Below are 23942 nucleotides of genomic sequence, written 5' to 3' on the forward strand. Positions count from 1 at the left end.
TTCTAATTTAAGGTGCTTACTTACCTTTAGATAATTATCAAGTGGTTCCAATGCCCTATATCAGTTTCTTGATAAAATGTTGTTTTACCTAAAACAAAATATGTTATGTGTTTTAAACACTGTTCTATTTGGGTTGAACGTAAAGGGAAAACTGCAGTGACAGTGTAATAGCATTAAAAAACACTTCAGTACAAGAATGCACAAACCCCAGGACATGGGAAACAAACGTTTTTATTTTATAATGCAAATTGCAACATACGAATTATATTATTTACCCAAAGGAGCAGAAAAAGGTCATATATATACCCGAGGCAAATAAATCACACAGTCTGTGTTAAATTCAAGTTCAACACAATATTTTCATCCTATACCATAAAGGGGAAATCCACTCAAAATTTACATTCCTTTGATGTCAGACAGTTCAAAAGAGATCCGTACTTTATATCAGATTACTTAAAGTACACAGGAAAATATCCAAGTGCAAACTGCACTTATCAGGTCAAAGAGTTCAATCATTGCTCTGTGGTATTTGATTCAAGTTATTTCTTGTCACAAAAATGCAAATGAACTGTGTAATATCATCGGAATCGTAAAGAGAATTCAGGGTTTTCACTTCTATCAAAGAATTTCTAAGCACAAATATAGCTCAAACGAAAACTGAACTTGAATTAATCAGTTCAGTTATTGCTTAGATAAATAATATTTACTCTACAAGAGAAAGATAAGTTTCACATTGTTCAGATGCATTGTAAAAAAGGAGTTCTAAAATGTGATGTCAAAATTGACTTTTTTTTTTTTTGGTTGAAAAATCCCTGCACTGTTCTTGAAACAGTTAGCCATTTAATACACCTGCAGCAAGTCTTGGAAGGTTTCAGAGAGGATTAGTTGATTGGCTGAAAAAGCAGCCATGTGACAAATAAAACAGTGACAGAAGTCTTTTGTAAGTCTGGAAAATAAACAGTAAATAGCACCATGTTCACTAAGGGTAAGCCAGAAGGTAAAGGGGAGAAGCCGCAAGACACAGAGTTCAGGTGTGCGTGTAAGTCCTGCAGCCTGCAAGAAAAACTGCTGATCCTTCAAAGTCACTTTTTGGTCTTCATTCTCCTCGGTCGTAGTCTGGCTGTGTGCAGCTTATGCAAATATAGTCCTCCTTCTCTGCTCGCTCCGCTGAAAGTCCTACACAGACCTGGTGGAACCACTGATTGCAGCTGCCATCACATTGGACCCAATTTACCTGGGAAATAGATCAAAGAGATTTCAGTGCTGTAGACCTCTATTTTAACTGTTATTCCAAACAAAACAAAATCATGAACTAATTTAAACCTGAAATATCGTAGGTTAATAAAACACACCTCGTCTCCCTCTGGCTCCCTGCACCATGGTGCAGCACACAGTGAGAAGTCCTCCTCTGAATCTGAGGGAGCGGGGTCTGAAACTGTGTGTGAGGGAGAACAAGCCTTCTTTGTTTCTCCACTCTTCTCTTTGCTTTTCTTCACTTTCTTCTGGCGGCTCTTCTTGGCCTTTTCACTATGCTGCGAGTCTGAGCTCTCCTTTCGCCGCTTGGTCCTTTTGCTCTGACCGTTCACTGTCTCTTTTTTAAGACTAGAAACTTCATTCTGTGTGTAAACAAAAATATCATTACAAATAAATCAAAGTACAGTGACCCAATAAAACAAGCAAGATGATGATCCAGAATTAAAATAAAAGTAACTTTTTTATTTTTTCTACCTTTTTATGGTGAGGGCTCCCTCTATGAGAGTGCTGGTCCTGGTCTGTGTCGCTCCCACAAGGTGATTTTTGTGACGACCGGGGGGTCAGTTTGTACAGTAGGTACCTGTACAGCTGCTCAGTCTCGGGTAAAGTGACCTGCAGCAGGAAACCCTCCACCATCAGCTCCTCCAGCTCAGGTCCAAGGCCTGTGACATTAATGATAAGGGCATGTTCAGAGGAGGACTTTTTATCTATGCATGCTTTTACTATTATTTCAAAGAGTTTGGAGGATTCACACTAACCCTGGAGTGGAACACAGTGGTGCTCTGTGTAAAAAAGTGAACCACTGTTTTCCTGAGACAGACATGACGACCAAGTTCTCCCCTAAAGGGAAATAAAGCAGAGTGAACTTCAGCATGTGTGATAAATAATGGTGGTATCAAACCCAAACAGACCTTCTAGCCGTGGAGGTCAGCATTACAACAACAAAGAACATTATTATCCAGATTCATTGTTTTCCACTGACCATCTTTGACACTTTCTCCAGCAGTCCATCTGTGCACGCCTGCTGAACTCTGTGCTGCCACTGCACTGTTCGCTCAATCAGGAACCGCAGTGCGTCTCCTTCCGGGAGTCGAACCCTAATCCTTTGTAGTGAAGCTAAAAGGGGCAGGACCTTGTCCAGAGGTGGTTTCCTTGACCGTTGGCAAAGTGGGCAAAGCCAAGCTTGGCCAAACTCGAGCTCTGTGGTTGTTGCAACGCAGCTGCAGTGGAAAACTTCTCGACAGAGCTCACACTGCACCATGGCACCTGAAGGGGCCTTTTGGCAAACACAAACACTAAGTGCACAGTAGTTTTCAGCAGGTAAAAGTTTAGACTCGTTGGAAGCTCGAAGAGCCAGCAAGACTTCCATCTCTCTCTGGTGGACCTCAGCAAGGGTGGTCATCTGTGAAGAAAGGAAATTTTAAATAATTTAAAGGAGCAGCCTCTTAGAAAGAACAGTCAAAGGCTGTCAGTTTGTTGTGGATGCAGAGTACATGTGGCTACGAAGCAGAGTTGTAGCGTAAAATAAGACCCATCATTTCAGTTTTAAAAAAGTAAAACCTTCACCTAACAACATTAGACCCAAATATTACAGAGAAGAGTTACATCAGCACATTTCTGCTCCAAACACTCAAGGTCACCAGCCCTCTCTGCAGACAAAGTTTCCTTTTGGTAGCATTTAGTAAGCCTATTGATTGAGCTCTAGCTCAAGGTTACATTTAAGATTCTCTGGCTTCTTTATATTCTTTAAAGGCACAGATCCATTTGAGGGGGATAAGATAAAACATGCAATCGCGGTCTTTCAAAGTGTCAAGGATAACATCTCTAACAAAATCTTTGAGCTGCACTCACTGCAGAGGGGGAGTCCTTGCTCTCACAGAGAGCTCTCTCCACGTCACTCAGAGACTCCAGTCGTGTCAAAGGTTTTTTACAGTTCTGTACCGCTTCTTTTGCCTTTTTCGATTTTGACTTCTGATACCCTGCCCCAACATCACATCTTGGGCAAAGCACCTGAGAAACACAAAAAGGCAAACATTTTTTTTATTGTCTTCAACACATTTGGAAAACAGCTTGAGCAAATATTGGCGTTTTTTACCTCAAGAAGGGAGAAGGGAGAGTTTTTCAGTAGGAATGTTTTTGCTGCACTCTCCTTCCAGGTCTGAACATCACTGATGAGAGCCTCCAATCTACTGAGCGGGTCCAGTCTCACTGGGATGCCTTCTGCTCTGAGAACCAGCTCAGAGAGGCTGTCTAGCACAGGTATACGACCCCCGAGCTGCAAGCATGCACAGACACGACTTAACAACTTTTTAAGGGATGATGAAGTGCTGAGAAAACTCAGTGCTGCTAAATTCGAAAGACTATTTTACCTGGAGAGCTTCGGCTTCTTGGAGCCACTTCCTGGCCTTGGTGATGATGTCCTTCAGCTGCAGACAGTTGGGAAGATATGCAGGGATGTTTTCTACTTCCTGTAGAGCTGCATCTAGGGTCTCTATACTGTGGTATGGCCTGTTAGGGGACATGAGGTTTAATAAACACAATGTTTTTGTTCAGGTCTTATTATATTTAATGAATGTCTGCCATAGTTAATTAACACCTCTTGTGTTCTGACATCTGATGGTACTGTCTGCACGGTCTGATGCTCTCATGTTTTTACCCCACAAGTCACCAAGAAAATTATAAATCTACAAGTACAATGTTTGAGTAGGGACTATGCTCCTCATTCTGAATAGGGGAAGGTTTTGTTGCTATGTTTTAAACTAAATTTTCAGGCATTTGTGTTTTCCTCATGTAAGATAGCCGGAGAGAGTCAGGAAATGTGGGGAGCAGAGAGGGGGGTAAGACATGGAGCAAAGGGCTGGTAGTTAAAACGGTTACTATTGTAACAAGGACCACTGCCGCTGTACATGGCGTGCACACCTAAGTCCCAGAAAATCCTTTTTGATTAAGAGTAACAACAAAAGATCAGTTTAAGAAATATTTTCTTAGATTTGGACAATAAGGTTTGTCTGAGAGCAACATGGTCAATGTTTCATTGATCACTTGATGGTAACCCAACTGAAACCATAGTCAGGTTGACATACAAAAAGGAACAGTGGGTTGAATTTATGTCTGATCTGTCAACTTCTGACCCTGCATCCTCACCTTGCTTCCACAAGGCCGAGCACCCGCTCCTCCCACTGCTCCGACACTGTCAGCAGCTCCTGCAGGCGAGCCATGGCTCTTTCCACTGAGCTGTGAGGTGCCAAGCCCACCCCTTGGTCAATTAGCCTTCTCATGGTGTCCAGACAAAGGCTCTCTGGTCGGTTGCTGGCCTGCTGCACTGCCTCCAGCCAGCGGGCCTGCTCCAGTCGCTCTCTCAGCAGGGGCAGCTGAGGCAGCTCCACATCCAGACCCAGGCTCACATCCAGTAGCTCCTGCAGCTCCTGCGGGCTGGGTGACTCGTCAGAGAGGAGACGATCGCTGCGCTGCTGGAAGTCATCCACCCGGGTCAACAGATCCTGGAGGTAATATTCAACAAAGCCAGGCTCAAGTTTACAAACCAAAAATGCTAAACATCTACATCAAATTGTTCGAAATAAGTGAAAAACTTTACACTGTTCAGTTTTGAAGTAAACAATTAAACTCCAGCGAAACTAAACTGTACACTGCCTCTGACTATGTACATCTTTAAGGACAGTTTTGTGGACGGCCTGCTGCTGTGGGCCTGTCAGACTCCAGCAGCTATGGCTATGGATTGTTGCTGGGAATGGCCTGCTGTCGTGGACCCGTAGTTTCCTTCCTTAACCATCGCCAGAACAACAAACTTCAAACTGTGTCTAACCCCAACACAGTCGAGGCAGACGTCTGTCTTACATGAGTCTGGTTCTGTTCGAGGTTTCTGCCTTTTAAAGGGAAGTTTTTCTTTCCCACTGTAACTTGCTAAATGCTGTGAAGTTCTGTACTCATGGTGGGTTAAGTTGAGATGAGACTCCTTATCTTGTCTTGATGTTGGGTTTCTGCTATTAGAATTTTATTAACATCAACAGGTCCAGATCTGTTAATGTTTTTAGATAGTATCTTGAGATAATGTTTGTTATGGTTTGGGGCTATATAAATAAACATTTATTGACTTTAAAGCTTACAAACCTTTAGTAAAGGAGCCTGTCTGATGTTGCATGGCAGGCTGTCAAACTGTCGAACAAAAGCCCTCAGCTCCTCCACAGTCAGCTCATTCTGGTTTTGGGACTTTCCTCCTCCAGAGCGATACCTAAAATAGAAACAAAACCCTCTCAACTGATTTATAGAAAAAATCCCTCCACTGATTTATTATTAGAAAAATATTAAAGTCTGATAAAAACAGATCCAATTTAAGGGGTATTCATTGTGTTTTTTTCTAACTGGGCTTTACAGGATACAGGAAGTCACGTGACAGGATTTAAAATTTGAGTTCAGTAAGTAAATACCTTGTCTGCCTTTTCCCATTGAGAAGCTGTTGAGCCATCACAGCAACCTTATCAGCTTCTGCAATGACCACACGCAGCTGATCCAGGAGGCTGGATGGCGGGAAGGACTTTGTTTCTGCCTGCTCCAACAAGCCGTGGAGCTCTTCCAAACCTGACCATAAAAAAGCACTGATGATTAGAAAATATTCAATATGAGGCAAAGTGGGACTGTTAAAAAAACAGGATGATGAATGTCTTCTTTGATTTCCAAACCTCTTTTCTTGCTTCCCTTGTTCTCCAGAATGTCCTGGATGTTACAGAGCCACTCTTTGAAGGACTCTGCACGCAGCTTCACTGATGAAAACATCTGATAGAGCTCACTCAGTGTAAACTTATAACTGCAGGAGAGATGAAAACAAGGCAAGACATTTTAACACATACACACATAGATGTTCTAAAGCTGCTTTCATGAGTAAGAGGAAAATCTAACCACAGCAAATAACTCAACACTACACAAGAGGAGCCCCATTTTATTACTCTAAAAGACAGATGATTTTATGAAAGCCTCTATTTCAATGGACTGAGCCCATTCTCTTTATTTGATTTTTATCTTCAAGTTTAATGCCATCATCTAGTCAGATCAAAGCTTGATGGAATTCAGAATTTTATGAATTATCATGTATTTGCCTTTCATAATTCACATTAATGCTCATTGAGTAATTCTGTCTCTTGATGCTGCAGTAGAAACATTTTATTTCAAGCAGGAGTGTGTTGAGTTACTGAAGACTCACTGGAGTGTGAGGTTGCCATGAGGACAGGAGCACAGGTCCTGGGCGTGGTACAGACAGACCATTATGCCAGGACTGCAGGCACAGGTGATGCCAGACAGGTAGCAGGTGGTCCGACACTTGCAGCACTGCCGCTCCTCATCTGGGAGCACCTCATAATCAACTTGTAGAGATTGCACCACACCCTGGGGATACACATCCGCAGTCATTAGAGGCTCAAAGGCCACAGAGGAACTTAATGAGACAGATGTGCAATCACACAAAGTCTGCAGATTGAAAGCATCAATTATGATAAATGTTAAGTTTTCTGACAGCTGCAAAGATAAAAAAAACCCGAAGCTTCACCCTGTCATCATTAAACTCCATCAGCCAAATAAGAGGGTACAAGAAGATTGTCTCACCATCTTCTTTATCTTTTCTCTCAGTTCTTCCTCCTCCTCCACCATGGCTGACATCTCTTTCTGCACCGCTGACGCCAAGTCCACATCAATCGTGTCAGCTTTACAGACCATGTTACAAACCATCTCATCATGGGAGAAGACACAGTATCTGCTCAGCTGGCGATAATGGCTAACACAGTTACGGCCAATGGGCATCTGGCAGAGACAAAGTTAGCGTTTAAGAAGAGATGTACATGAGTACCAAGTGAGTCAGATAATCTGTGTTAGGGTTCTTGACACTTTAATCATCTTTTTTTGGCTTTATCTTGCCAGGAAAATGGCTAAACAAAAATATTTGTCAATGATAATCATACATTTCTTTTGTTTTCCATCAAAATTATGAACATACTTCAGTGTTCACACAACTGGCAGACATTTCCCAGTAAAATCAAAGGGCACGAATGGGTTTCCTCTGATTCTGGTCATTGTTAAACAGCAAATCTTTTTTAGGTGATGGCAAATGGGTTGCAGTGTTTAAAGCCAACAGAATTACTGTGAAAACAGATTTTCTTACCCAGTCCATGGTGCAAAAGTTGACAGCTTCAGCAAAGTTGAAACCTTGATTGAACCCACTGTGGTAAGCTCTTGGGAAAGTGATGACAAACTCGCCTGCGCATTGATTGGTGCGATAGATCTAGAGACCAGTGAGAAAAAGATGTTTAAGTTCCAATCTGTGTGTTCAATGGCCAACCAGGATAATTAACTGATTTAATGTAATTCACTAAGTTAATATAGAGCTGTTTTTTAGATACTTAAATACAATGTAAATAATTGAGCTGTCGAGCAGCAAGTTACCGGGACACCGTTGTTCATCAGTGTGTTGGGGTTCATGATGGTGACCAGCTGGTGAAGGAGATCAGGCTGGGACTCGAACAGCTCAGGTGCCAGATTCTTCATGACTGACTCGAGGCGCTCTGCAGCATAACCAGGAGCTCCGTACCACGTCTTTGGCTCCCCCCTACACATGAGGTCAAAAAGTATTGAAAAAAAACAATATTTAACTTTATTTTCTGTGACAATACATCACTGCTTTTGGAGTGAGAAAGATGCATGTTCACATCACCACGAAAGATACACAGCAGAGTTTGGAGAGTGCACTCTTACCAGTGCAGGTAGTTAATAGAATAGCTCCAGTGGTCCTCAATATGCCAACAAAAGGAGGAGAAGCACATGCCCACATACAGCCAGGGTAACTTCATCCCACAGATGTCGGCTGTAATGTGAGTCAGCACCGAGCTATCGAGCACAGGCATGTTGTTCAGGTTCCAGCCGCTGCTCAGGTAATGCTGCAGATCAGAGACAAGTTTTAAAAGTCAACCCACATAAACAATGAGGCATTATTCCCAGTCAATACAACAGCTATCACTGGAGGCAATTAATCAGATCATTTTTCTTGAAAATGTTTGATTTATCTACTCAATCTTGGAGTTTGTTAGCCCTTTGATGATTGATACCAATTTCAGCACAATTTTAGATATATGGTATGACCAAACCCCCTTAAAAGCCCCACAGACAATTGTGTTTTTTCATACTCAATGGTAAGAGATACATTTCTTTAAGTTGATAGTATGTTTTAGTGATTTAAGCTAAACCGGAAAGTGACCAGTATGTGCAAGCCTCCCCAAGATATCTTTTCTAAAACAGTGCAGAGATTGTACCTCATCCTCAGGAACAACTTCAAAATGGCTGTTCTTTACAGGGAAACCACTCCCAAACTCCTTGGAGGCTATATCTGCTCCGTACTCCACAGTAACGTCTTCCTCAATGGTGCTGACGAGACGCCAGAACTCCTTCTCCACCAGTTCAGTAGGGACCATCTAAGATGCACAAGAAAAGACAAGTATGGTGTGATAGTGAGCTGCGTCCCACATCTCGTCACAACACCCGCTAGTTTTGTTACAAGTCTGTGCAAATATACTCTGCAGCACAACATCCTGTTGATCAGCAAAAGATTTTTTTTTTCCAAAACTCCAAACTCCTGCTTCCCCAAGTCTAACATCTCAGCCATCCTTCTAAATGCTGTTATGGGTTGTGTGTTCAAGTGTGCGTACGCTATGTGTAAGGGGAAGTTTAAGAGATCTGATAAGAGAATGAGTTATCAATGGATTGCTTTGTTAAAGACCATTGATTCATTTTTCCAAATTCTGCAAAAAGGTAAAAAAAAAAACGTTTATTAAGTGTTAATTTAATGTATAAGATTTGAGGGTCAGAGCTTGAAAACTCTTTATCATGCACAAAGAACATCCGTTTTAGAATAATTGAATTTGATTTGTATTTTGATTCATTTTTTTCTCTCACACAAACACACACACACACACACACACAATCTCCCAACTCTTCCCTTATTTTCAGCCTATGATCCTTGAACAACATTAAAAACTGATATGTAAACACTCTAAAAGCTAATGTGTTACCTGAGGTGACTTTTAGTTACCAAAAAAAGCTTAATGACATGTTAACTTAAAGCAGACATCATGTTAGAAATGATGTAAACTTACATGAACTGGCATGTTGAAATAATCAGACTTGAAGGAGTCAGCCATGTCTCCAAATGCTTGGAGGGTGTAGCTCCTGCTTGCCTGCTCAAAGCCAAAAGCAACAGGAGGTTTTCCACATTCCTACAGAAACAGAGAGAAAAATGAAGTCAAATGACATTCATGCACGTTTATTGTTACACTTGAATATCAGTCATGTATTTGGGCTGTTCTCAATCATAAGCCTCTCTGCCAAAATGTGGAACCCTAATCACCTCAGCCAGGCACTTGGGACACCTCCAGTCTCCTTTGGGGACATCGTGGAGGGGTGGGATCAGACAGAAGATGTGGTAGCTGTCGTCACAGCCGTCACACAGCAGCAGGCGGTCCTCTGCACTCCCACTGCCACACACCAGGCACATGTACTGGTCCACCTGAGCAGACAAAGCTGCTTTAAGCACTAACTCCATTTTTTTAAGATGACAGTTCAAATTTCTACATAGAGTTATTCACTTACTTTACTGGAAGGAGGTTTGTGTATTGTATTCACTACAGTTCCTTCATAGTCTTTGTGATCCATGGGCTCCTTTTTCACCTCAGTGATCGCCATCCTCACTGAAAGGCAAGGACAAAGTTTGGATAATCTAACATAAGGAACTTATTTTCACCAGTATATCCAGTAACAGAGTTGCTTGTTTGTTCTTACTTGGTTCACGTTTGGCAGCGTATGTCCCCATCCTTCTCCTGAGGTTAGGACGATTTTCACAAACTTCTCCAGGCTCGGTTTTAACACAGCCTTTCTGTTGGAGAATTAGAGAGGGAAGAGCAGCTGTGATTTTATGTAATATGAAATTGAATTCTGCTTATTGTGTCTTCTATATGAAGAATGTGTTTAAACATCCAGATACACAAAAACACACTGACATAGCACAAACAAAATGAAATAAATAGTTCAAGTGATGACGTCAGAGAAAGTATGGTGGATTACTTCTGATCTCATTCGCTTAGCTCGGCGGGCGATGCTGCATGTCTCCTGGGGCTGGACAGACTGTCTCTGCGGCAGGTCATGAGGAGTGTATTCCTTATCTTTAGTGTCATTGGTCAAGGTGGCTCTCTGCAAACAGAAACAGGTAAATGTGAATAGAGTTGACTAGACAGACCAACCAGGAGAACATAAATCTACTAAGCCTTAGTTGAATAACAAAATCAGTGAAACTAAAAAACTGCAGACTGCAGGACAATGCAAAAATGAACAACCATCTATGTGTCACAAAAGATGAGTTTTGTTTGAAACAGAAGACTTCAAGGTTACATATTGAGTGACACTAATTTATTTCTGAACAAAAATAAATGTAAAGTTTGACCTAAATACTAACATCTTTGCGCAAAGTGAGGCAGAAATACTCTTTAGGATTTTCAAGAATAACATCATACAATTCATTTTCCTATATGCAACATCCTACAGAATCTCATCAACATCTCCCTCACAAATATGAATGAGTATCTCCAGCCTCATTGTTGTGGCAAAAAGGAAGTAAAAATATGTGTCAGGACGTACAGGAAGATTGTCTCCGGTCTGGAACACGTTGTATGGGTAGAGGATCCTCTCATAGTGCGCCCGCAGATGAGAGCCGATCGCTTTGCCAGGAGCAAAACCCATCTTAACAGATATCTTTGTCCAGCGCCTCTCTCTGCAGACTGCATCGAAGCCTCCTTCCTCATTCACCAGCTGAAGAGAAGAATCATGAATTCAGTCAGCATGAGGCTGAGCGGTATGCCAAAAAAACGACAGTATTGTTTGTTTGTTTGTTTGTTTTTTTTTTCTTTTTGAAAGAATGTGTTATCAGTAGTTCAGTAGTTTTATAATTCCAAATAATTAGTATTGTGGATTGGGATAAATATTGCATAGGACCTCTCGTAATTTGGTGTGGAATGTTCCACTTGATGTTTCTCATGTTTCTGACTAAAAATGTTGCCTATTTAATTTCTTGCAAAAGATCAGTTCTTATTGAATCCTACCCCCCTGTATTCAACCACCAGAAAGATTGATTTTGATGTGCATGCATGAGCAAATTTGCAAAGCAACAATGAACAAAGTGCTGCAATCTTACTTAAATTCTAAAGACTTCGAACAGAAAACGTAATTTAACTTGTATTTAGCTGCTGATGTTACCATAATGTGGAAACTCTGTTAGCTCCATAAAGGCAATGAACTAGCTCCTCCACATCTCTGGATTTATAGGGCAACTATTGGACAAAAGCTCCGACTCGTCATTAGACATGTACTGATCGATCAGCAGGCCGACTGATTGGTGCTGATTCCCTTAATTTTGGGGGATCGGTGATCTGTGATCAGAGATCGGCCCATTCTTACATATGAAACTGATTTCATGTACCTCTGGGAAGATCTGACGGCTAGCCATTGTTGCTTTTTGCGATAAGTTCTAAAACTCAGGACACTTAATTGTTTTTTTAAGTTAAAATGTAACGGTTTTAGTTTTTTCAAAGGTATTGTCCAATGATTTTCAATAAAAAAAAGAACATTGAAGGTATATGCTGTCAGTTATAAAAAATAAAAAGTAAAAATTGGTATCAGGCCGAATCGGTTTCAGCAGGTCAGGCTTTATAAAGATCGGTGATCGGCCAGAAAATTGTGATCAGTGTACCCCTACTCGTCATACATGTCTAATAATCTACATTTAGGAGCAATAAAAAATGGAGAAACCAATGCTGTTTGCAACAACTGAATTTAATTTTTCCACTGATATGATCGTGTGGTCTGTTACACAGGTAGAGACTTGAGCAGAATAAATATGCGTTACACATTCACGTCTGTCAGGATCAAAAGTGATTTAGTGTTGGGGTTTGGATCATGGAGATATATTGCTGTTACTTACAGAAACTACAGGCGCAGTTTGCATGCTAAACTGTGTCAAACTGTAACTCTCTACTCCACTGAGAAGGTCAGAGCGTGTGCAAATAATATAAGACATACCGGTATTCTTAAAATCCATAATGTCATGAAGTTGGCTGACAGTATATCATAGACACCCCCCCAGCACTACGTCAGCATGAGTAAATGAAAGTCACACATTTTAAAATATGCATGCAAATTGTCAGACGTGATTGGATCTTTTACCTTATTCAGCTGGTAGAGATCCAAAATCTTCCTCTCTACATGAGGGATTTTCAAAGTGCATCCTTGTAACTCCCAGAATTTGGCTATTTGATCCAGAAAGTTGAGCTTCACTCTGGTTTGAGCCTGTCCACACAAAGAAAAAGCACATTTGGCACATCTGTAGTAGCAGAAACTTTCAAGAAACACAAAAGTGCCCAAAGATTGTTCTTGAGAAACCCCTAGAATGAGCGACATTCTACTAATGCTTTAATAGAAAATAATCTACTGATATTACAAAAAAAAAATTGAAGCACTATTTGTTTGTATTGTTCCAATCTAGTAGACCAAGTAGTCATTTTAAAAAAAATCTTAACCAAGACGTCCAAATGTTTCCTATTAAAACCCTAGTGAGCAAAATGGCCAATGATAAGTCATGATATTCTACATTTTAATGCCATAAAATAAAAAAACAATTGACTGACAGTGCCTCAGTATCCACTTCACAGATACTTTTCTGAGTGGAGAAAAATAAACATAACACCAGACTGTACCTCCAACTCATTGAGTCTTTGTATCCGTGGTGTAAACTTGAGCCTGTCAACATCACAGGCAAACGGTGGCTGCCAGTCCTGAGAGGGAAAAAACAAAACAAAACAAAACAAAACACATTGATTCAATAAAATGACAGCAGATCTTTTGATGCTCAAACTCAAACAGAAGCCTTTGAAAACAGGATTTCATTTTGTACATCAGTCAGCCTTTGACAAAGAGTACACAGTGTACAAGACCCCCTGTGAATGATGCACACTATCAGAGACACTGTAACAAGCCCTCTCCAGAGAGAAAGTGGCGGTATTGTGTGTTTGTACTTTTTTTGCTGACAAATCCCAGTTAAATGCCAAAAAAACATCAGAAATATGTTGTGCCTGTCTCTTTATTTTTAGATCCTCTCTTCTTGTGCGTGACATGCATCAAGTTTTGGTAAATGTAATGGAATATTGAGACGAACAAAGAAAGGGTACACACTCACACCTACAGGCAATTTAAAGTGACCAATCAAACTGATGAGCATTTCTTTTAGAGTGTGGGAGGAAGTAGGAGAACCCAGACATGCATGGGGGAGACATACAAACTCCACACAGAAAAGCTCACAGCCCTGAGATTCATACTGGGAACCTTCTAGGTGTGAGGTGACAGAGTTAACCATTGCACTAACACACAGCCCCCTCTGAGTACATGAACTAATATTAAGAGGAGAAAAGAGCCTTTGATTGTTGCCTCATCACTACTATGCTCTGATTGTCAAACAAGCACACCTGTAGGTCAAAAGGAATCAAATTTAGTCTTAACTACACAAACAGTCTGATAGTCGTTCTTGTCATCAAACGACTGGTAAAAGGAGACCTACAGGAAGTCAGACTGTGTTTGTGTAAATATACAAATATGCTACACACATACAAAAAGGCTAATCGATGATAAATTTCTGTGCCTGCAGAGAAAGATATTAGTTTACAGCAGGATTACTTTATTTTCATTTAGATTTAAAGCAAAGTTGGTCGTTATTTCAAACAAAGCACTCACATGCATCCCTTAATATTTGGTTGTCTGTTGTTGGCTTAAAATGCCCTGACACTCAGTGGATTCAAACAAACACACCCACGCTAGAATTTACCACTTCCTGTATCAATGACAAACACGGTGTCAGTGGTGGTGAGAGGCCGCAAATGATCTGAGTTTAACAAAAGTGAATAAAAGTGTGAGGCTCTGCTCCTGCTGATCTGTCACAGTGGGTGAGACTGTAAACAAATGACGGACAAATAACTCAGGAAAATGTGTCATTGTGTGATAGAAAGTGCAGTCCTGGCTGTCGTGACCCTGATATCTCATAGTGTCATTCTAGTGGTGGCTTGGGAGTTTTTATTCTTTCAGCCATTTTGAACAGATTAACCTCAGCTATGTCTTCAAAGATACTCAACACTTATCCATTCATCTGGAACAAACAAGAATGCTTATCCAAGAGTGAAGTTTCAGGTTTCAAGTTTGCCCTTCAAACACAGCAGGCAACAAGTGTTATCAGGCAAACTGTTTACGTATTTGCATGGGTACACAACGTTTTTACACTTGTTCAAAAACACGGAAAATATGTACAAACCCTGAAAATAATCCATAAAAGAGGGAGTGGCAATGCCTGCTTTCCCACAATGTATGTTGACCTTTCTCTAATAGCTCATTACAGGCACTAAGTGGCACGAGGTAACCAAACCTGTTTGTTACTGATTTGACTTCAGCTCGAAAACCAAATACAACAAAAATCAACATTCAAATCCCTGCTGAAATCTTACCTTTTTAAGTCAGCTTTCAATTTGTGATTGTATTGGTGTTTTGACATGTGTTCATTGCTTGTTTTGATTTTCACAATTGTACAGTGTCTTTGAGTTTTGAAAAGCACTATACAAATAAAATGTCTTCTTCTTCTTATTATTATTATTATTATTATTATTATCAATATTATCATTCTAAAGTTGGCATTTTAATCATTTATAAGATACATATGAAACACTTGTGACATTACATTAGGATATAAAAGAAATTTACCAAGTTTTCAAATAAAACATGTTTTTGAACATTTGACTTGACAGAGCTCTGCATTGAAATAGAGCTGAAGCTCAGGTTATAACTTAACCCAAGGCAGTATAAGCTGTTTTTTTTTTTAAAGATGGACAAGCTGTATTAGAGAACTAAAAAACTGCATTACTGCTACCTTATCTGCACACAAAGCTGGATTACAAACACACACAAAAACAACAGTCTCTACAGGGCTACATCACACTCCACATAAACAGTCTAACTACAACATTTGAGAAAAATAAAGTAGTTTTGGTCTAAACATGACCAGTCTTTCACAAAGTATTAAATGACACACAAAAGCAGAGGAGAAGTTAACCACAAACAGTCTGCAGATATCACTGAAAACCATTTGCATGTGTGCTGCTAACGTCTCAAGTCTAAATATGACCTCTGTGAAACCTTGGGGGAAAAACTATCCACAATCTGTGTACCTCAAAATCACTGATCAAAAACAGGTTCTGGCACAATATCGTCCTCCATGAAAAACTGTTTACACAAAGACGAAAATGGACACAAAGAGCAGATCTCAGGCCAGATACAGGCCTCCTAGGCTCAGTGCTGTCCTTTTTGTACAAAGAAGACACAACTCAAAAGTTACACACTCCAAATTGCCACCAGAAATCTACTCCAAACAGCTTAGATCAACATTTCAGGAGGTCTTAGAATTTATTGCGATTAGTCTTACTGGCCCACACACTCCAGCTCAAAGCCATGTTTTGGTCAGAGCCCTCAGAAGAAACTGCTGGTGTATGTCACAGGACTGCAGACAATGGAGCTTACACAGTTTGGGACAAGTTATCAAAATTGACCTTTAAAACAATTATTCTACCCTTCTTTTATAAGCAAAATCTTTTATTTTATACACAAGTATACAGCAAGGATTAAATGTCAAAACATTTTGAACGTTTTGCCTTACCAGATGCTTTGTGCTCCAAAAACTGATCAACTTGTAATTTTAAGTCTGACACAGCCACCAAGAGAGCAACTCAAAAACTCAGCACTATTTCAGATTAGTTTGTCAGACATTTAGATAAAAACAAAAACAGTTCTCCTTTGGAACCAATATGAAACAGCCCTACCTTCTTTTGTTTACATGTTCTGAGCATTTGGCAATTGTGCCTTCTAGTAAGGGTTTCCTTTTGGAAGAACAAACACTAACCAGCCAGCCCACCCTTTTTGGGGTTATATTGCACGCCCCCTCCACACACACACAAACACACACCACACCACCCTGCCTGTCCTGTTTCACTGAGCAAAATTAAATTACATGGCTTCATCATTTCTGCTACAATGTGCCTTGTATTACTAAATGAAAACTCATTTTATCAAGTTTTTATTTATGCTTTGATGGATTTCAGATCTAGGTTTGTAATGTGATTTATTTCAACAGGATCTGGCGTTTTACTACTTTGCAAGGGCCCTTGGACACACCCTTGAAAAGGGTTATCTGCCATCCCTGTCAGAATTAAAGTCACTGTTAGATTCATATAGAATTAAATTTCTGATGTTCATCTTGTAACTGATTAATCTTATACTCGCCCTGGTGATATATTGAGTTGTTAAATTGAGTAGGTGGCGTTGATCATGGCAGAATGATGGTCCAGTTTGGAAGAGACAGTTGTCTAAGACAGACATCACAGTGTCCCGTATTTCCCCTCATATTAACGATACATATCGAGAAGAGAAATAAGCCAAAATAGCGTACAAACTTCATGCTCAACAATGTGGGATAATTGCATTCAGTAAGGGTACGGGCGTGAAGGCGATTAACGAAGATAAAACAGAAACAGACTGCCCGTTGTCTCCATAAACAGTTGGTCTCCGTGCACGTACGTAACGTCAGCCAACGTTAGAAAAGATGTCAGAACTGTGCAGCTTTAAAACAGGCCTGATTAACGCTAGCTTGGTTACCTCACACTAGCTAAATCCTTCAAATCCTACTGGGGAAAGTTAAGGATGTATATTTAACTGTCTCTATACAAGCAGTTGTCAAATAACTAGTTTAAATCTCTGTGAGTTATTTCCGTCCTCTCAGTCCAGGAAGCATTTCTTTCTGCGCTTAACGTAAACAATTTCCATTTTATTTGCATCAGAGGCAAACTTTAGCGTTTGAATTATTTCTGGAAAGTCAACCAAAACGCATAATAAATCAAATAAAATATTAATTCTTTTTTCTTCTGAAGATCCCAGACTTGACAATTTATCTTCAGCTTCACTCTCGTGGTTCAAAACCTCAAAACACAACACACTCCGAGCTCAGGCTGCTAGCTGACATTTCAACTCGGCAGCCGCAATCCGCCATGTTGAAACCTGTCTACAAACACAACTTTGCTGCTGAATAACGAACAGTAGCTGAAAAACCCCTGCTTGTATCATTAGTGGGAATTTTTAAAAATAAATTACAAAATACGTACCGGTGGTGGTCGGATTTTGCAAATGCCAGTTTTCTCTGCAATGGGACGTATTTTGTTGATGTACGCAAAAGGATCCGCAAATTCCTCCCAGCTGGGCTCAAAAACAGGGCACTCCGGAGGGGGAATGAACTCATTCAGCTGTGGTTGAGTCATCGTTGCATCTTCGATATGACTGCAGCTGGAAATGTTTTTGATGGGCTTCCTCGAGCGGAATATGCTCAGTAAGCTAAGTGATTTGTCGTCTGTTCGGTTCATGTGCACTCTCCACTCATTGAACTCAAAGACGAATTATCTAGTTCGAGACGAGAGGGTGACAGCCCGAAACAGTGTGCCTCCGCCTCAAAAAGTAGATTCGCAAGTTAATGAGAAAAGTGGTATTTTAGATATATTCTTTGTAGCTTCATAGTAGAAGCACGCTCAATGACTGATTTTAAAGGATGATGCATACTCTGTTAATACTCATTTCTTCCTTATATGGATTAAGTTCACTTTGTGCCTCTTTCTCTCTGTATGGTGAAGTTAAATGCCCGAAGGTCTGTCTTTGTAAAAGCATTGACAACAGTAATGTTCCCTTGATTTATTGTTCGTATTAAAGAAAATGTAGCACACTTTGTATCAAACAATTGTTTATTAAAGAAAAAGGGGAAAATATTTAATTATTTAGAATATTAGCTCAATGGCCATGTCGACGATGATCGCTCCCCAGTTGGTTTAGTTCGATTCTTTCATACTTTCGACGCGCGGGTATACCAAATTCGTTTGGACATCACGGGGTGTGTGGGATATGACTCCCCGCCCGGCCAGTCCGAAATAATAGACCACCTAGACGGTACACAGGGATTTGTAATCGAACACACCTACTAGATCATTGCGCGCTGACCGGACCTTCGTTTTTAAATGGTCTAGAGGAGCCTCGTGATTGGTAGACAACGAACTCATATATCGGCTATTCATCTTTTCGTCTTTACACATAATTGGGTTACTTGTGCCAAACGGTGCCGAAATGACATACGGGCGCAACTCTAAAATGCAATGATGGTGTCACAAAAGTGCTGTACCCTAAAAATGTACGAGAGGTCTCTGATTTTTATAAATATTTTCCTGTGCGCGCTTACGTTTATTATATGTAAACAACTAAACAATAAATGGAAAACGTTAGGAACATACTTTAAAGTCTAGATAATTCTTAGTCTTTATTTTTTTCTGCATTCAGTACGATATATTTTGCCTCCACGTTCGTTGACTTTTTGGAGACGTTAATTACTAAACTACAGTCATTAAATGCTTGCACTTTGTTCAGTGATGTTTCTTGTGTACGGCTTGTTTCTCATTTTTATATCGATCCTCTCATATTTTCAAACCACCTTCACTTCTCTCACTGAGCCATATCCTTTTCAGTCTGGTTGCACGTTTTAATTTTTCAAGTGAGAATGGCCCTACACCTCCTTTGTCTGGCTCTTTGTACAAGGCTGATTTGAATGTAACTATTTTTAGTTTTGTTAGAATTTCTTGAGCATGAGAGCCAATATAACCAACAGCATATCACAAATCTTACCCATAATTACTCAGATAATATCTTTACAAAAGCATCGTCTTGCCTACTTTACCAAGACTATGGCCAAAACAACAAGAAGAGTGTTGCAGGGTTAGCCCCACATATAACATACGTATTATATAGGCTAGATCAACGCACCTTTTTTTTAAAAAAAATTCTGGTTATGTACTTGAACCCAGATTCTTTTGTTTTTATATTTAAAGAGTAAATTTGAATTTCAGCAGCCATGATGGACAGAGCCTGTAGCTGACAGGTGCACTGCACACTAAACGATGACAAGCATATTATTTATACAGAAGCCACATAATAATGTGTTTCAAATACTGAAATTATGACCTCTTGTGGCCAACAGTAGAAATACACCCCGGTTTAAAGGTTTGGGTTTTAAGCGAGCAGGTGAACTCATCTTTATTAAGCAGAATTTGGCTATGTCTTACCAGCAGAATTTACAGATTCAACTAGAAATTGTTTAAAGAAAATCTCAATGACTATGATAAACACAGAAATAGTCACATCTGGAGAAGACAAGGTAGTAAAAACATGTTCTCAGAAATAATGTCCCTCTGGTTCTTTAAACACTTGGCAGCCATAATCAAATTTTGACAGACTGAAATAATCCCATGACCCCCAATTTACTGAGGCAAAGGTTGTTGCTTTTTATAAGTTATACATTTTTCTGCAAGATGAGGTTTTATTGTTTAAAATAATAATAATAAAAAAGAGGTATACTTGTGTGTAAAATGAGCAGAGAAAGATGTTCCAGGCTAGGAACTAAAATAGATACACACTCAAAGTTCCTCATAGGAACGGTAAAGAAATAAACATCAATCATGCTTATTTAGTGAATTTTATTTTTTAAATAGACATTGTTTGGTTGTTATTTACTCAAAGTATTTTAATATAATTGGGATATTCTTTTTTCGAACACAAGTATCCATTTATGACCAATTTCAAACTTAAATGTCAATATTCCTGCAAAGAGAGCAGCTTTTTGCGGATCAAAACTATGACACAAATAATGTGAAAATGCCCCAATACGTTGAACCTGTTTTAAAGCACTGAGATGAAAGGACTTTACGGGGCATGGAAAACGAAAAGCTGCAAAATGGAATCTAACATTAGCTTAAAAAAAAACATATCCTTATTAGAACTGTCATGCAGCTGTCAGAATAAGAGGCATGTTTTTTTTTATTATAAACATGGTACACATAACAGTAAATGTATGAGTGAGTGTTTGATGGAATCAACGGCAGTCAACTTGGAGAAAAATCCAAACAAAGAGATGTAGTCCTGGGAACACATTTGCTTGAGTTCTTGTGGGCTTTCGTTTGCATTCAGACTATGCATGATTCACCCTTTCCACAGCCACATAATAACTTTTTTTGTCATCCAAACAGTGCCAGCCGATTGGTCCAATCTCACAATCAGCACAAATGAGATACTTGATTCTCCCCACGTCGTTGGTGAAGCCCACATTCTCAAAAGTGAACATGTCATCCACAAACCAGTGAGTGGTCAGAGTGTCCCCGTCCACTGAGCCTTCTGTAGTGCTGCTGAGGCCGCTCTTTTTACGCATAGATGGTAGGAACAGCTGGTGGAAGAAAACACAGCCTCAGATTTTATATAAGAAACATTTGAAAAAAATGCAACTTCAGGAGTCCCAGGGTAGCTTGGGACTTATTTACATATGAAGTATGACAGTGTATTCATACATTTGAATTTATTTGCAGAAGTCTCTTTTGGATACCTCTCGTTAACAATCCTTCTCCAGAAAGCTTTTTTCCTTGCATAAAGCTTTGGTTTTATAAATTCTGCATCTCTATCTGCACTTCAAGAACTGTCTCAAAGTCAGTTGAAACTGCATAAAAAATGCTTATGCACAAATCTTCAACACTGGTCATATGGTAAAACACTTCTCATAACAAGACCTGTGTGACTTTTTTTTACATTACATTGTAAACACCCAGTAGCCTTCCCCAGAAGACTCGTGCAATCTTGTTGTGACTTGTTTGTCAGCTGATTTACTGGGGCATGGTTGTCCTACCTGAAGCAACAGGGCGACCATGCCCCCTGTTGTCTGACAGTCTAAGAACAGCATCCCAGATGTATGACAGCATGTAGGACCAGCTGACCGTCCTCTGGGCCTGCTTTCGGATCTCCACAGCCTCCTTTATCAAACACTGGTATGTGTTGCTCTCCAAGTAGACAACCTCAACCTTTTCTTAGTCCATGATGTGATTCCTGTCAGAACCCATGGTCTGAGATGGCTGATTTTCATTTTTTGTACTGCTTTTTTGCTTTATTGCATCCTCCAGATGTCTCACATTCTTTTGATCTCATTTCACTGTGTTCCAAACATTCTATTTCACCAGTGCACATTCTGTCACAGGAAAAGCATGGAATTTAAAAAATGACATTTCTACTTTCGAAGTCAGTGTGGTCTTATGAATGAACCAGTAATTGTTTTAGTTTTCTGTGTAGTTCAGCAGGAGTGCTTATGATGTTCCTTTTTATCTTCTGAGGAAGACAGTAGGAGACATGGTAAGGTAAAAAGAAGAAACATTTGTCTAGTTATATAATTTATACTATAATAAATGGTGTCAAACCAAATTCAGCTTTAGGGAATGGCGAAACAATCTCTAAAAAAGTGTTTTTGTTTTTGTCTTCTTACTAAACACTGTTGCACTAATACATGTGCAATAAGTTATGTGTCCAAAATGAATACTTACACAATTAATAAAATTAAACAATTGCTTTGTTGCTATATACCAATAAACTTCATCCAAAAAAGACACTGAAAAATATGCTTTGCAGCACTTGCGCTATGACTGTTTTATGTTGGACGGATAGAAAAGATGACCATAACGCAAAAAAAAAAAAAAAAATTCAGAGTTTGGTGGCAGCACTGTGACAGTCAAGTGACTTCAACCTCTATCCTCCTCTCACTGCTGTACCTCTTTCTCTGCTAACACAGCCATCCCCGGGCACAGCACCTTGGATCCGCAGCGCTGACACACCACAGATTTGCTGTTCTTCCCGTCTTCCGAAACCAGGTCGGGCCGGTCCGTGCTGTCTTTAGACTGCTGTTGGTTATCCATCTTGAACCGTGACGAACAGCAGCTTTACTTTACAACACATGCACAACAGAAAACTGCACTGAATGTATTATCGGCGATGGTAACTATGGACCAACTGGCTAATGCTTTAACTTAAAGCACAACCTCACATTCAAAAGGGGGCACAGAGAGAGTGGACCGGAACTGCCAGCTTTCAGAAACTTTAAAGTGCGGAAGTCCTCAACCAAGACAATCGCGAAAATAATTTATTTTCAACAAAATTGACAATTCAACTCTTAATCTATACACAAAGTACGAGTACGACTTATTCCGTTCAAGGATTCTTAGTACAAATGTTTGAGTGAGGAAAAATTCCACTGTTTTTACAAGCCCCGCCCATGCTTACATGCTATCATTTATGCTATCATTTAAAAACGGTCGGTTGATGAAATAGATAAATACCTCAAAAATCACTCAAAATAATTTGTGGTCTCTTGATTAAAGTCGAAAATTCGAACAGAAGGGAGGTGGATCAGAACCGTTATTTCTGAAGAAAAATATCAAAGCTAAAGCACGGATACCATACTCGCTGTTGTTGTAGTTTACCATCCGCCAAATGCACACGTGCAGAAACATTTGGTGGCCAATGGTTCCGCGTTAAAGTCGCTCGTGAAGTTGGATTCTCTATAATAGGATTTTTCTTTTATGTTTCCACCCAAAAATGAATTTATAAATCTTAATATAAATTATTCCACCCCGCTTTTATTGGTTGGAAACCACATTACAACCCCTTTTAATTTCCAAGTCTTTCAGCATTCTTGGTAGAAAAGAACTTCACGTTAGCACTCTCTGATGTTGTATTTGTTATAAAACGTTTTGCCCTAACTTCTCCACCCCAGGCGTGTTCTTTCAAGATGTATAAGCTCCTTGAAACCAAACTTATCCGAGTTGGTACCTAATGAGCAGAACTAAGTAAAACAGTGCAGTGCAGGTCTTGCTCTGTCTGATTGTGTGGGTCTTGAACACACAGTAAGGAGAACACCATGTTTGTACATGTGGAAAAAAATTTATTACAATAATTTTCCAAGATTACCATTAATAAATATTTATGTTTACATTTCCGTGAAATGTATGATTTATCACTTTCTACACAGGACATTACACAAAGTCAAGAATACACATTGTTTAGTCTTTGTAATAAAGCTTGAATAAGTTGATCTAGAAAAAGGAGTCTTAAACAGCAGTTGATACAACCTATCAATGGAGTTGTAAGTTCAATAATGATTTGATTGTATATATGGCAAGGAAAACAAAAAAGTCAACATTTGGAAATCCTTGAAGCTCCCTTGACTGTTAAGATAGGCCGTTTTATTTAAAAACATTTCCATTGGCCTAAGGCACAGGAATACTAAAAGTTTATATCAATCATACACAACACCTTTTAAACCTCATATGGTGATTTATAGTTTGGAATTTTATAGTGTACACTGAGGTGCATTTATTATTTACACCTTTTACTGCATCTGAAATCTAGCACAAAAAAAAGATCTCCATTTCTCCATGTGAGGAAAGTTTGAATTTGACCTTTCCAGATCTGTACATTGTGCGTAGCTCAGGGACTATCACATGAAAAATTAACCAGTGTGTTGTCTGACCGAAAATGAGCCAGGGAAGTTCTTTTCAATATTTAAGCATCTAATAACAACCTGAACAGTTGCTGCTTTTTGTGCTAGTCTGTCACTTCACAAGTGTTGGTTTAGAACTTTTGTCAATTGAAAGTGCATGAAGCAG

At 39.6% G+C, this 23942-nt stretch overlaps 2 protein-coding genes across 3 annotated transcripts; both read right to left on the reverse strand.

Annotated features, from left to right (window-relative positions):
• Positions 1 to 259: 259 nt before the first annotated feature.
• Positions 260 to 17857, reverse strand: kdm5ba (lysine demethylase 5Ba). The gene is made up of 27 exons (XM_074670869.1): positions 17541 to 17857; positions 13050 to 13127; positions 12520 to 12642; positions 10939 to 11109; positions 10369 to 10494; positions 10087 to 10180; positions 9898 to 9995; positions 9656 to 9814; positions 9405 to 9524; positions 8565 to 8723; positions 8011 to 8192; positions 7702 to 7864; positions 7421 to 7540; positions 6868 to 7062; positions 6470 to 6651; positions 5952 to 6076; positions 5700 to 5850; positions 5383 to 5503; positions 4399 to 4754; positions 3624 to 3762; positions 3350 to 3529; positions 3106 to 3264; positions 2237 to 2656; positions 2013 to 2094; positions 1729 to 1916; positions 1353 to 1616; positions 260 to 1234 (listed from the first exon to the last, which is right to left on the reverse strand). The coding sequence occupies exons 1-27, from the start codon at positions 17793 to 17795 to the stop codon at positions 1097 to 1099; spliced, it is 4548 nt and encodes a 1515-aa protein (XP_074526970.1). The 5' UTR covers positions 17796 to 17857; the 3' UTR covers positions 260 to 1096.
• A 1781-nt stretch (positions 17858 to 19638) lies between these two features.
• rabif (RAB interacting factor) lies at positions 19639 to 22788 on the reverse strand. Of its 2 annotated transcripts, none has more exons than XM_074673233.1 (3): positions 22614 to 22788; positions 22050 to 22193; positions 19639 to 20686 (listed from the first exon to the last, which is right to left on the reverse strand). In XM_074673233.1, the coding sequence occupies exons 2-3, from the start codon at positions 22191 to 22193 to the stop codon at positions 20435 to 20437; spliced, it is 396 nt and encodes a 131-aa protein (XP_074529334.1). In that variant the 5' UTR covers positions 22614 to 22788; the 3' UTR covers positions 19639 to 20434. The 2 variants fall into 2 exon arrangements, with proteins under 2 accessions (XP_074529334.1, XP_074529333.1); XM_074673232.1 differs by having other exon boundaries at positions 19640 to 20686; positions 22050 to 22220.
• Positions 22789 to 23942: the final 1154 nt, after the last annotated feature.

The sequence above is a fragment of the Halichoeres trimaculatus genome, unplaced genomic scaffold, assembly GCF_033239565.1.
Source record: "Halichoeres trimaculatus isolate MK-OKI-2021-1 unplaced genomic scaffold, fHalTri1.1 fHalTri1_scaffold_1, whole genome shotgun sequence".
Lineage (NCBI taxonomy): Eukaryota > Metazoa > Chordata > Actinopteri > Labriformes > Labridae > Halichoeres > Halichoeres trimaculatus.